General features: G+C 36.2%; 1 protein-coding gene across 1 annotated transcript in view; it reads left to right on the forward strand.

Annotated features, from left to right (window-relative positions):
* The window catches only part of FRAS1 (Fraser extracellular matrix complex subunit 1), a 502,816-nt gene that overhangs the window by 267,444 nt on the left and 221,479 nt on the right, over positions 1-13,893 (forward strand). Inside the window, exon 20 of the mRNA XM_074231550.1 lies at positions 7,182-7,325. Within this exon, the coding sequence (XP_074087651.1) occupies positions 7,182-7,325 (144 nt within the window). The remainder of the gene's footprint in view (positions 1-7,181; positions 7,326-13,893) is intronic.

The raw sequence follows: 13,893 nt of genomic DNA on the forward strand, positions 1-13,893 counted from the left end.
TAGGGTTACAAAAAAGAGGATCTAAAAAAATTCTCTTAAGAAAAGGAGGAGGAATAGAGAAAGGACAAGACTGTTAACAGTCTATGCAACATTATTGACAGATGGTAGAGAAAGACAAATTCCTGCCATTGGTAGGCTGCTGTTTTTGTTTTGTTATGTTTTAAGGAGAATGATCTTTGAATTGAAAAAGATAGAATAAAGGGGTACAATGGGGAGTAAATACCCATGAAAATCCAGGGAGATAGTCAGTGAGTATCTACCGTAGTTGTCCTTGATGAATCAGACCTGTTGCCTAGACAATCTACAATCTAGTGAGAAAACTACCAAATGGGATTGCTTTAGAAGATGGGTGTTTAACTCAAATGGAAATGGCAAAAACATGACTATACAGAAGGATCTCTATGGAATGCACATTGACTTAGAAAGCCACACATGCTTAAACATTTACCCAACATATTAATACATCATCACACCAAAATCATATGGCACAACTACATTTTAACCTGATTAGGGTGTGTTCAGGGGTGTTTGTGGACCATGTGCTTTAGAAGATGATGGAGAATGACCAAAGTAGTACAGGGATAGGAATAAGCATTTATATGTTATTACTATGCATTAGACACTGTCCTAATTTCTTTATAGATGTTATCCCATATGATCCTCACAATTCTGGGAGGTGGGTGTTATAATCACCCCATTGTACAGATGGGAAAGTTGAGGCACTAAAAATTACACAACTAGTAAGTATCTGAGCCTGTATTTGAACTCAGTACCTGAGTTCTGTGTTATTCATAGTGTCACCTAGCTGCCTCAGCCATGCCACAGGATGGGAGTAAGGTCAAATGTCTAAATGTCAAAAAAAAAAAAGAAAGGAAGAAAGTAGAAATTTAAAATAATATGCCACTGAGCTTGGAGGATTCCTGGAAAAAAATTCTGAGGATATTTGGGAATAGTATATTATATCAGAAGGTATTTGGGGCTGGTATATTTTAAAACATACATATATAAAGGTATTAGGGGAATAATATATTATATATACCAGAAGACATTGAGGGCTAGTACATTACACCATAATGTAATATTAAAAGGATAGTTAGTAAGCATTCTAGAAAAAGGAGGTAGAGGTGATCAGAAAGAGGTATTCTGGCTTTGTGAGTGACTGGTCACACTAGATTAACATTACTATCTCTTACATTGTAGTCAGGTAGAAATAGGTAGATTTGAGACATGTGCGATATAGTCTACCTAGATTTTTAGGAAAGAATTTGAAATAGATCCTCAACTTATTTCAGTTTCAATACTTTAAAAAAATTCAGTTTTATTTTGTTTTCAAGGTTGCATTATCTCTCCCCCCCTTAAGAAAGCAAGAAAATCAAATCCTGTTAAAAACATTAACATACATTTTTAAAATAGCTGTCACATGTTAAGTGTGCTAAAATTTGGGTTAAGAAGGAAAAAAGTCTCCATTTTCAAGGAGCTTACTTACTAGTCTTGCGGAAATGAGGAAAAGATGTGAATTAGATGATCTCATAATTAAGTGATATTACAACTAGTGCGTTCTTAAGACTTTGGCATCCATCCAGGATGAGATTTCTATGGCAGTACCCTGGGAATCTGTCCATGGTCCTGTATCAGAACCACCCTTTCTGATCAGAAGGTCAGCTTGCTCAGCCTCCTTTATAAGACAACTAGCTTGTGGGGAGACAGTCTATTACAACTCTATCCCCATTGGCCTCAGCATTCCTGAGGTTTTTTTGGTCCTGGTCCAAGTAGATAAGAACATTACACGTAGAGTGTAAGATGTTTACGAGTCATGACTTCCTGGGTATAAAAATGGGAACATCTTGTGGTTGCTGAGGCAGGGAGAACCAGAAATAGGAACAGCCCATGCAGGGCAGATAGAGGGCACATTCTTACTAGGGACTCATTGAGGATAAGCCTGCTTCTATAGTCTTAATTGATGACTAGGATAAAGATATACCACATCTTCACTTCCTATCTTCAGATACTGCAAAGTCAACACTTTGAAATGTGGGTTAAACACACACTAGGGATCTTGACAGTTTGAGCATTGGGGGGCTGTGTTGAATAAGGTGACATACAAAAAGTATAAATAGATTGCCTTATTTTGGGGGTAAAATGCAAATGTCAATTTGAAGTGAACCTGGTAGTTTTAGTGAACTCAGTAGAAGGCAATGGTGGCTGTATATACTAATAGGACCCTAGGAGACATTAGGACTCCTAGTGTCTAGGGAGGTAGAGTCTGGCTGTACTCTCTTGTGATAAGACTATGTTAGAGCCATTGCATTCAATTCCTGGGACCACATTTCAGGAAAGAGGCTTATGAGCCATAGATCTTCCAGAAGAGGTGACCAAAATGGTGAAGAGTTTTGAACTGGTGTCACATAAAAAAATGGATGAAGGAGTTTGGAAATCTTTTTCCACATAGAAGAAGACTCAGGGGCTATCATTTGTCTTCAAGTCTAGAAGTATTTCCACAGAGAAGAAATATAACACTTGCCTGTCTTTGTCTCCTGAATATAGAACCAGAAATTCTAGGTTGAATTTGCAGAGGCAACTACCAAGGATCTCTCACTATCTTGGGAGAGACTGTACTCTGCCTTATTGAAGGGGTTTCCAAATGAAGACTGAGTGATGACTTATTGGGTATTTTCAGGTGGAGGGGCAGGGCAATTCTTGGTCAGGCATGGCTTAGACTAGAGTAAGATTTTGCTCATACCTATTCATGAGAGCTGATTGTTAAATTTTCATTGTAAATATACACAATGAAATCCAAAGTATCCTCAGAAATCATCAAATTATCACCAATCAGGACTTTATTAATTTTTTGACTGGGATGTGATTAAGAAAATGCTATAATTACTGTAATGATTAAACTTAAAAGTATGCATGTAAACAATTTCCCCTGTCACCCATTCCTTCCTTCCTCTCCCCACCCCACCGCTACTGAGAACTGATAATTAAATATTTCCTAGCAGACCCCTGGTTAGAATAGATATTCTTTTTCTACCTCTCAGATTCTGCAGTTTATATGCCATGAAATGGAGGTATGGATTTGATCTTTTGGATCTTCATAGTTCAAATATTTTAGTTTCTCCATTTTATTAAAAATCTCTGTTCCTCAAAACCCTAGTGTTCCATGTGATATGAATATTGATACTGTGAGAAAATATCAATGCTACTGATATTTTTCTGCTCTTGTGAAATATGAAAATATTACATAGAGCAAAGTTTCTATAGGGAGATAACCTTACTTCTTTTTTGCTTCAGTGTTTCCTCAACTTCCATTTTCTTAGTTTTCTGCCATGTCCCAGGACCAGCATTTATGGGTTCTATTAATATATTTCCTGCCCCCAAATGCACCTAGAACACAATGGTTTGTAAAATTCTATTTTATCCTACTTAGTATAAGCTAAGTATTATTTTCCTCCAGAACTTTCCTTGTGAAACATTTTTAACCAAAGCATTTAAAAAGATGTTTATTCTCCAGGTGGATTGTTTCATCTTTATGCAGGCTTGCAAGGGAAAAATATAGTCCCATTGGTTTCTAAATTTTTATGTCTGTTCAAAGCTATTAGTATTTGGGTATTTTCCCCACAAAGTCTGTTTAGTTTCCCTGTGTTTTAATTAAATTTTGTTTGAAACCAAAGTTAGAATGCTTCTAGCACAAACTTTTGTGTAATCCATCTCCCCACCCACATGAATCCTGGCAGATGGTACCATGGTTCAGCAGTCTTCCTAGGTCACTGGGAAGATACTGGAAAAGGGAGGCAAAGGCTTGTAGGGTTCATCCTGGGAAGACTGCTATCTGGGAGATTAGCTGCTTCCAAGTTCCATTCGCAGGAATGTGGAGTGATGGTTGTTGCTAGCCTTTTAATCAATGTTCCATTTGCTTTTCTCGCCTTGCTGAACTCATCTTGGCTCCTTGCCTGAAGGAGAAGCAGTTGGGTTTCCCTGAAATTGCTGCTTTTGCTTTCCCCAGCTATCTGCCAGAAAAGAGGACCCCTTCCACCCCCTGCTTCATGCCTCCTTTGCCCTCCCCCACCCTACTATCAGTATCAGTCTTACTTAGATCTCCCCTGACCTTGGCAAAGAGACCTGTCTATTTTCTCCCATGAACTCAGTGCCTGCTGCCTGCCTTGGCAATACTAATACCACTGCAGCTGCCTTCTCCTGTTAGGCACTGCTGCCCTCCTTTTTTATTGCTCACACCCTAAGGTGACTCTCTTTAAAAAAAAATACAAGATACCTTATCAGCTTGGTTTATGGCATGTGACATGAGAGATAAATGACCTCGTATGATTTTGCAGAAGGAATTGAATTTCCGATCCAGGTACCCATGAGGTGTGGTGAGTGGAGCAGAACTGTGCTCCACACTACTTTATGTGAGTTAGTTGGTGAGTCATGTGCAATATGGCAGCATCTTTTACTTTTTATAGTCTCTGTCAGAGCTAGGATAAGGCATTTGTGTTCCCTAAGTATAAGGGGGCATAATAACTCAATTCTACCCTAAGATCTGTTTAATGTGAGGGTATTACAAATATAACTTAAGAACTCATGTAGTCCATGTTCTCTAAGCAAACTCAGCTAGGAACTATAATCACTAAAGAATAATAAAGTAAGCAATAGAGAAAACTGAGTAATAGTATCATCTTGACTCATAGATACTCCCAATTCACAAAGGTGAGTCGCTACCACACGCCCCAGGAAGTCTTAGTCTGATATGGCAAAGAGTTGCGTTGTTCCATGTTGAGATGGAACTAGTTTCTCCCCTACCAGTTTTCTTGGTGTAATGGTAAAGTTCAGCATCACATACTCTGCCTTCTCAACCATCTTCTAATAAGTCACCATCCTGGCTGAGAAAGCAGATTTCTGGATTACAATATAAGATTGATAAATTCCTAGCCAGAAGTAGGTAATCTTACAAATCTAATCAATAAGGCTTGAAAGTAAAAAGGATTGGAGGGAGGAGTGAGAAGACTGTCTCTGTCTATCCCTTAAAGTTAGATACCACAAAGATGGTTGTTTGTGCTTCATTCTTCAAGAAGACTCTGACATCAGGAAGTGATTCTGTGACTTACAAGTGAATTGGATTTAAGTGGGAGAAAATTGTGCTAAGTTCCAGTCTCACTTTCTCCTCCAGAGCCATTTGGGACTAGTGGCATCATATAGATCAGGATAACTGGAGGTAGATCTGAATGATATTGATGATGATGATGATGATGATGATGATGTTTGTCCTTCATTTTCAAGGAAGACCATGACATAAGGTAGTTGATTTAAGTGAGGGAAAGCTATGCAAAGTTTGAGCCTCCTTTGTCCTCCAGAGTCATCTGGGTCCAGTGACCTGATATGAATCAAGATGACTAGAGATGACCTTTGATGTGAGGCAATCAGGGTTAAGTGACTTGCCCAAGGTCACACAGCTAGTATGTGTCTTGAAGCTAGATTTGAACTCAAGTTGATACAATAGAGATTAGATAGGAGGAAGAAATTAGCAGTGGAGATAACCAGAACTTCAGAGGATTTAAAATTCAAGAATGGAGCTACAACAATGACAGTATTAATGACACTTGAAAGTTGGCAAGATATTTTTCTTATGCTCTATCATTTGACTTGGCATGCCAAAATGTTCAAAGTTTAGACATCAAGTAAGAGGAACTATAGATTCTGATGCTATGGGGCAAATTTGACTTAGAGTTATCACTGAGACATGGTCAGAAGTAAACCTTGGTTATTCCCTAGCTTCTTGCTGTTTCTATTCTTCTATCTGTGTGGAATTATCTTGTATTAAAATGTATGTTTTTACAATAATGTTTTTAAATTTTTTAAATTAATTTTTTTCTTTTTACAAAACATATTTAAGAATATCCCTTGTGGGGTGGCTAGGTGGCACAGTGGATAGATAGAGCACCGGCCCTGGAGTCAGGAGTACCTGAGTTCAAATCTGGCCTCAGACACTTAATAATAATTACCTAGCTGTGTGGCCTTGGGCAAGCCACTTTACCCCCTTTGCCTTGCAAACAAGAAACCTTAAAAAAAAATGTCCCTTGTGTAGTCCTCACCTTTATGTGACTGCCTTTGCTGCCTGTCTTTAGTCCTGGCTCTTTTGATAGTTTTTTCTCAGGTATACCATTGGTTAGATCATAAGACTTAACTTATGGAGATGGGGTGGTGGTGGTGGTGAAGGGACAGTGGTCTGTAAGATTGGTCTGTTGGTCACAGTACTCTTATGAACAGCATTGAAAAAAGAAACTGAGTTTCCTTATCCATAGAATGAGCAGGATAGTGCTGAAATGCAACTGAAGCACTATCTTATAAATAAAGCTTCTTAACCTATTTTTTTGTCACAGATCCCTTTGGTAATCTAGTAAAGTCTTTGGGCTTCTCCTCAGAATAATGTTTTAAAATAATTGGTGGAATATCATCTTAGGGGTAAATGAAAATAGGGTGCAATTTCTCCTCTCCATTCTATGTTTTCACCTTCCCCCCCTAAATGGACTCTCTAGTATCTATTGGCAGACCCCTAAGTGGTTTTAGGACCTCAGTGTAAGAAACTTTATTCTATGTGAAACTTTTTCAGATGCCCTCACCTGCTAGTGATTCCCCCTTACTTCCCAACAATTGCTTTGTAATAAACTACTCTAGATTTATTTATTTTACATTTATTCTGTATTTCATTACAGTATTCTTGTTGTCTCTTTGTTATAATGTAAGCTCTCTGGGGTTAAAAAATTAAAGGTAATAATCTTTGGTTTTTGTTTAAATTCCACAATTCTTTCTCTGGATATAGATGGTATTCTCCATCACAGATACCCCCCCAAATTGTTCCTCATTGTTGTGCTGATGAAATGAGCAACTCCACTAAGGTTGATCACCACCCCCATGTTGCTATTAGGGTACACAGTGTTCTTCTGGTTCTGCTCATCTCACCCAGCATCAGGTCATGAAAATCCTTCCAGGATTACAAGCAATGAAAGACAGTTCAATGAATGGAGTGGTCCCTCACAGTGATTCTTTCTTGTCCAAGGTTCCTCAAAAGTCTTTAAGTGGCCAATGTTGTTAAATATTCTTAAGAGTGTTTTTGACATGTCTATTAATATTGTTTATTTTTCATTCGCATACCCCTGACCTTGACTCTGGAATTTTCTTTCTCCTAGTGTGCCATCCCTCATGCAGACAGTGTCAGGGTCCTATGGACTCTGACTGCATCAGTTGTCATCCCCATGCTCTTCTTGTGAATGGAAACTGCAGGACCAGCTGTAAAGAGGAACAGTACCTGAACCTTGTGGGCTACTGTGTGGGTAAGTTAAAGTCTTGTGGCAGTCATAAGAATCACTGATGTCTAGGTCTGGAGATCGGGGCTTCCTTATTCATCTGCCAACAATTTTTGATACTTTTAAGAGAAGGTTAAGCTGTCTAATAGTAATAACAAAGACAACACTCATTTTCTTCAAGGAAATATCAAGTAACTACATTTGCCTCTAGGGTTTGAAGTGCAAGGATAGCCCTGTTCTTTACTCATAGGGAGTTTATGTCTAATGGGGAGCATAAATAAAGTATGTACAGGATAAAATAGAAAGGGAATAAATGCAACTAGATAATTTGAGAGGAAGGATCCTGGTAGAGAGGTATAAGACTAGACTTCATGTCTAGGGTAGTGTCTTTCTTCAGGAGGGTCCACCATCTATTTAAGAAGCATTTCAGGCATTTCTTCAATATCCCTTAATATTAATGTTAATCTATTTCCTCTTTCGCTTATCTCCAATTTATACTCTATATATCTTGTTTGTACCTTGTTTGAATTTTATTTCCCCCATTAGACTGTGAACTCCTTGGGAACAAGGAATGTATCTTGCTTTCTTTTCATGAGAGCTAGATGAATAGAACCTTGGACTTCAAGTCCTGATTTCTAATTCTGCCTCTGACCTTGGGCAAGTCACTTTACTTCTACTTGTCTCAGTTTCTACATCTATAAAATGGGAGATAATAATAATACCTCCCTCCTAGTGTTGTTGTAAGGATTGCATTGAATTACATAAAGTACTATCTAAATTCTATTTGTTATTATTATTGTTACCATCATCATAATCACCAATATCATCATTATCATTGCTCTCATCTCCAGCACTTAGTCACAGCACCTAGAATATGGTGGACATTTAATAAATGCCTGTTGGCTGATTGCTAAGTAATTGCTACATCTATATTTGCCCCTTGGTTGTCAGTACCATAACCCCTTGCTCTCAGCTGCTATGCTGAATGTTTGTGCCAAAAATAAATCAGTTACTACAAAAACCTGGTGACTTTCCCCTTCTCTTCTTTAAACTCAGACTTCCAGAGGACAAAACCTAGGAGAAATGTAGTGAATCTAATGCAAAGCCCTTTCATTAATTGCATTATTTACCCTTCTTCTCTGATCTATAGCCAGAGATCTCCAAACCATCTTAATAATAATTTTTTGAGGGTATGCTGTTAATATATGTCTATTTGCTTATTTAAAAGCAAATATACATGTATTATTACTATCCTGCTGGCAAACTGTAAGCAGCTAATAAATGCTTACTTCCTTCTCTCCATTCAGTCAGGAGATGATTTCTGAGTGCCAACATACAAGGTATTGTGCTAGTACTACTATAGGAATAATCATAAATATAAAATTTGCACAAAAATAAACATTAAAATGAATAGAAGAGAAATGAAACAATGTATTTAAAATAATGCTTTGTTTTTAATGGCAACATTTTACTCTTACAAAAACATCACCAAATAATAGCAATAATACTTTAGTAAAAAGGGATTGAATAGCCTTCATTATTTTTTGGAAATTGTGGTCTAATCTTTGTGATGGAGTGGTTCGAGGATCTGATTCTCAGCTCCATTTATCTTTATATTGGACTTTAAAACTTGTCAGAGATGAAAAGGGTACTTCCCAGAGATCCAGATGGGAAATTCAATAAATACATTTGGGTTTTTGTTGAAATTTTACTTGTCAGTGTTCATTTTACCTGCTGTGAGTCAGCAGTTCTTGCTAATTAATTGTAAGGTATCACATGTTCATCTATGTCTGTCCATATTTATATATTGCAATGTAGAGGCAAGGCAGATGTTAGCACCTCTTCTTTATTTTCACTGATAAAACCCTATCAGTTTTGGATGTTGAACCATTTGATGATGCCAGAGACCTTGATGGGCAGAACTTTCTTATCTGGGTCTTGGCTAGCTTGGTTAGCCCCTGTAGGAGCAGTTGCCAGGCTACAAAGGCAGAGGAATGATGGCTAAGGTCAAAATTATTTCTGCTTCCAATCCTTTTGCGGTCAGAACTCTGGGTCTTCTCCGTTGGGTTCTGAGGGAACATGGTGGTCAAGGTGATAATGAGGGTGTGACTCCTTGTGTGACCCTGCACAAATCAGCTTGTTTGCCTCAACTTCAGTTTCTTCAACTATAAATTGGGGATAATAACAGCACCCAATTAGAAGGTGGTTGTGATGATTAAATGAGATAATATGTGTAGCATACATAGCCAAGTGAATGCTTATTTCCTTCTCTCCATTCAGTCAGGAGATGGTTCCTGAGTGTCAACATAGAAGGCATTGTGCTAAATAATATGAGAGATACTAGGAAGCAAAAAACAGTTCCAGATAACTAAGGAATATATTATCTGGGTAAAGCAATAAGACCATGAGATGAAAAGTTGCCTAATAAAATAAGGCAAAGCAACTTTTGAAGACTAAATAGGATTAGATTATATTTTTAAAAAATTTAACAGGTATTTTTGTTTTCAGTTTTCATGTATTTTTTCTCCCTTCTACCTCCCTCCCATTGTCACAGTGGGGGAAATCCTGGTAATAAATAAGTATAAGAAAGCAGAATGAATTTCCATATTGATCACATCCAAAGAATGGGTTTTCCATTTTCCACTTAGTCTATCACCTCCTAAGTAGCACTGTGGATAGAGGGCTAGGTCAGGAAGCCTGCTTTCAAGTATGACTTGTGGAAGGTACTAACCTCAGTTTTCTCATCTGTAAAATGGAGATAGTATTGCCTGCCTCTGTTTGATATAAGGATCTAAAGAAATGATATCTATAAATTGCTTTTTAGGCTTCAAAACACTATATAAATATTAGTCATCATTATCATCATTATTATTTAATAAATGTGTTCAAAGAATGAGTGAAATAAATGCAAGGAAGATGAGGGAGGGTATTCAAAGTTGGCAGAACAGTGTGCGTCCAGACTTTGGGTGGGAATGTGCATGTCAGATTTAAGTAGAACATCTGGGCTAAAATGGAATGACAGGTCAGTATCAGGATTATGGAAGGACCTTGAGAACCAGACTAAAGACTTAGGACTTTATCTAATAGACAATGGGTAGGCATTGATTTTTTTTTTTTTGAGCAGAGGAGTGGCATAGTGAACATTTTCTTTCAGAAAGATTAATCTGGGGTAGCTAGGTGGCACAGTGGATAGAGCACTGACCCTGGAGTCAGGAGGACCTGAGTTCAAATCTAGGCTCAGACACTTAATAATTGCCTAGCTATGTGACCTTGGGCAAGTCACTTAACCCCATTGCCTTAAATAAGTTAAAAGAAAAAAAGAAAGATTAATCTGGGGGAAGAAGTATGGAGGATGGATGGATGGGGACAATGGTGATTTAGGTGAGAGACCAGTTAAAATACATCAGATTATCTGCTTGCTAAGTGGGATAGTAAGGTCCTAAAATACAGTGGTAGCGTATCTCCTCATATCTTTGTCAAAGGTTTTCTATTTGGAATTCATTCTGCTTTTCAAATACATATATTTTTTAATGGAGATGTATACACCAAAGCACATAAGGTAATTTTTATGAAGTATTGTATATAATTTTTTATGTAAGGAGAAATGAGAAAGGAGAAAGAATAAAATTTCAATATAATAATAATAATAATAGCTAACATTTATATAGTCTTTACAACATGCTAGACAATTTGCTCCTTTTCCTATCAGTTAGGTGATTGAAAGAGTCACTAAGTCTCCAAGGTCGATATAGAGAATTGGTGCATTAAGTTAAATGAAATTCCAGTTTTATATAAGTAAAATCCGATCACAGTTCACAGAACTAAACATGTTTTATTGTTCCTCGAGATCTGTTGTATTACTTACTGGTTTGGACTTTGGGGTCCTATCCCTAGGGTTTAGAAATAATTTTCTTGTACAGAAATTATGGTAATCTTTTTGGTTATAGTAGGATTTGACTTGAAATTCTTTTCATTGACCTTTCCCAGCAACTCACTGACCCCATATATGTTTTTCCATTCAAGTAATTTTCTCCAACCACATCCTTGCTCTGTCCTTGGTACTATGTTTCTTCTCATGAGGAGGAATTTTAAAAGGTTAGTCCTTATCCAATGCTCTACTTCCATTGGTTTCTAGGATTCTGAAATCTCTTTTTTTAATTTGGAGATGCTGACTCAGGTACATGGTGAGCCAAATGCATTTTTAATCTTTATGTTTCTAAGTGTCTCAAGCAGCACAACATCTGACAGGGAAGGGAATAAATACTTATATAGCACCTTCCATGTGTCAGTTACTCTGTTGTATTTAAAAATTTTTTTTAAATTTATTTTATTATTAATTTATGAAATAAAACAAACATTTCCATAACATAGTATAATATGAAACTGCAAATCTAATATGTATACCTTGTTATGTATATTTTCTAAATATATACTTTCTTTCTTTCTTTCTTTCTTTCTATCTACTAAAGTTATCATGTAAATTTCTTTCCTTTTTTCCTCCCCTTCTGGCTAAAGGTACTCATCTCTGGAGGGGAAAAAAAGGAAAGAAATTTGCATAACTTTAGAATATATCTATATCCATATCTATATCTATATCTATATCTATATCTATATCTATATCAGTTCTTTCTGTGGATAGAGATAACCTCTTCATATATCCTTTGGGGTTAATTTGGGGATTTATTATCGTCAAAATGACTCAGTCGCTCAAAGATGATCTTAAAATAATATTGTTGTTACTATACATAATATTCTCTTCATTTTGCTCATTTTATTTTTCATTATTTCATGCAAGTTTATCCATGTTTTTCTAATAGCAGTAAGTTCATCATTTCTTATAGTAATTGTATTCCATCATGACCATATACCACACCTTGTTTAGTCTTTCCCCAGTTGATTGACATCCCCTTATTTTCCAGTTCTTTGCCACCACAGAGAACTGCTGTAAACATTTTATTTGTTTCTTTTTAAAATATTTTAATAAATTTATTTATTATTTTTCCAAATACATGCAAAGATAGTTTTCATCATTCATTTTTTTGGGTAAGATTTTTGAGTCCCTCATTCTTTCTCCCTTTCTTCCTTCCATTCCCCCCTCCCCTTGATGTCAAATAATATAATATAGGTTATAAAGATGTATAATTTTGCTAAACATATTTTCATATTAATCATGTTGTGAAATAAGAATCAGAGCAAAAAGGAAAAATGATAGAAAAAAGCATAAAACATAAAATGAAATTAAAAAATTGTGAAAAATATGCTTTTATTTGCATTCAGACTCCATAGTTCTTTCTCTGAATGTAGATGGCATTTTCCATCATCAGTTCTTTAGAACTGTACTTGATCATTGTATTGCTGAGAAGAGCAAGTCCATCATGTTATAAACCTTTTAGAACATAAAAGTTCTTTTACTATTTTCACAATCATCTTTCAAAACTGACCTCAAAGTATTTTGCTGGGTCAAGGACTAGGCAATTTAAAAATTTTGGGGCATCATTCCAAATTACTCTCCAAAATCAGTTTTCAGTTTATATTCCCATTTTTCAATCTGAGGGAACTGAAGCAAAGAGAGATTAAATGAGGTACCCAGTATCCCGTAGCTAGTAAGTTTTGAGGTTAAATTTGGACTTGGATCTATTGACTTCAGGCCTAGTGCTCCATCCACTGCTCCACCCATTGCCTCTGTTGGAGACAAACTAGAGAATAGTTCATCTCCTGGTGAACATTAGTAGAATATACTTCTACTGTCCTTGCTGAACTCATACTATTTAGAGCTTGTTTGGTCTTTAAAGAATAGAATATCCGTTATTGTGTACTGCATTTGTGCTAATATATTATTCATAATGTCTCTTTATTGACTTCGGTTGTTTAATAAGAAATTTTACATTTTATTTATCATCCAAATAGTGTCAACATCTTTGGGAGCAGGTCCAATGACTTCACTGTACTTTGTTCTCCAGACATATAGCATCTTGCTGCATTGTATCCACTCCTTAGCTCCCAACTCCTCCCACTCTGATTCATCCAATGATGTATCAAGGAAAAGTTGAATTTTATGAAGCTTAGGCCAAGATTGATAAATCCAAGACAAATGATTCCAAAAAAAAGAGGAAAAAATGCAACAGACATAATAAATGCAGTCATTCAAATACTTTAATTTTCTATGCAGTATAATTATTTTCTTTACAGCTTTTGTATAATAAATTATCTATTTTTGCTTAGCAACCAATAAAATATTTCAAAGTCTTAGGTTATTGCCACTTTGATCTTGCAGCTATAATATCATTTCTTTTCATAGAGTAAGAATTAAAGAAGAAAACAGACAAAGGCAAGGGAGGAAAAATGTCCATGATTGAACAAATGAACTTTTAAAATTTCTTCTGTAAACATTTGTTAAATGCTTGCCATGTGTAGGGGTCTAAGGTGAAATTTAGAAATAAAACATAGTGTCCTGCTCTCTTGGGACTAGTAGTGGGATATGCTACATGTTCAAAATATAGTCCAAAATAATCTATTATAGAGTTATTGAGAAGTTGAAATCAGGGAAAATGTCATTTTTGCCCAAAAGTATCAGAAAAAAATGTCAGATATGGCA

The sequence above is a fragment of the Macrotis lagotis genome, chromosome 3 (genome assembly GCF_037893015.1).
Source record: "Macrotis lagotis isolate mMagLag1 chromosome 3, bilby.v1.9.chrom.fasta, whole genome shotgun sequence".
In the NCBI taxonomy this organism is placed as follows: Eukaryota; Metazoa; Chordata; class Mammalia; order Peramelemorphia; family Peramelidae; genus Macrotis; species Macrotis lagotis.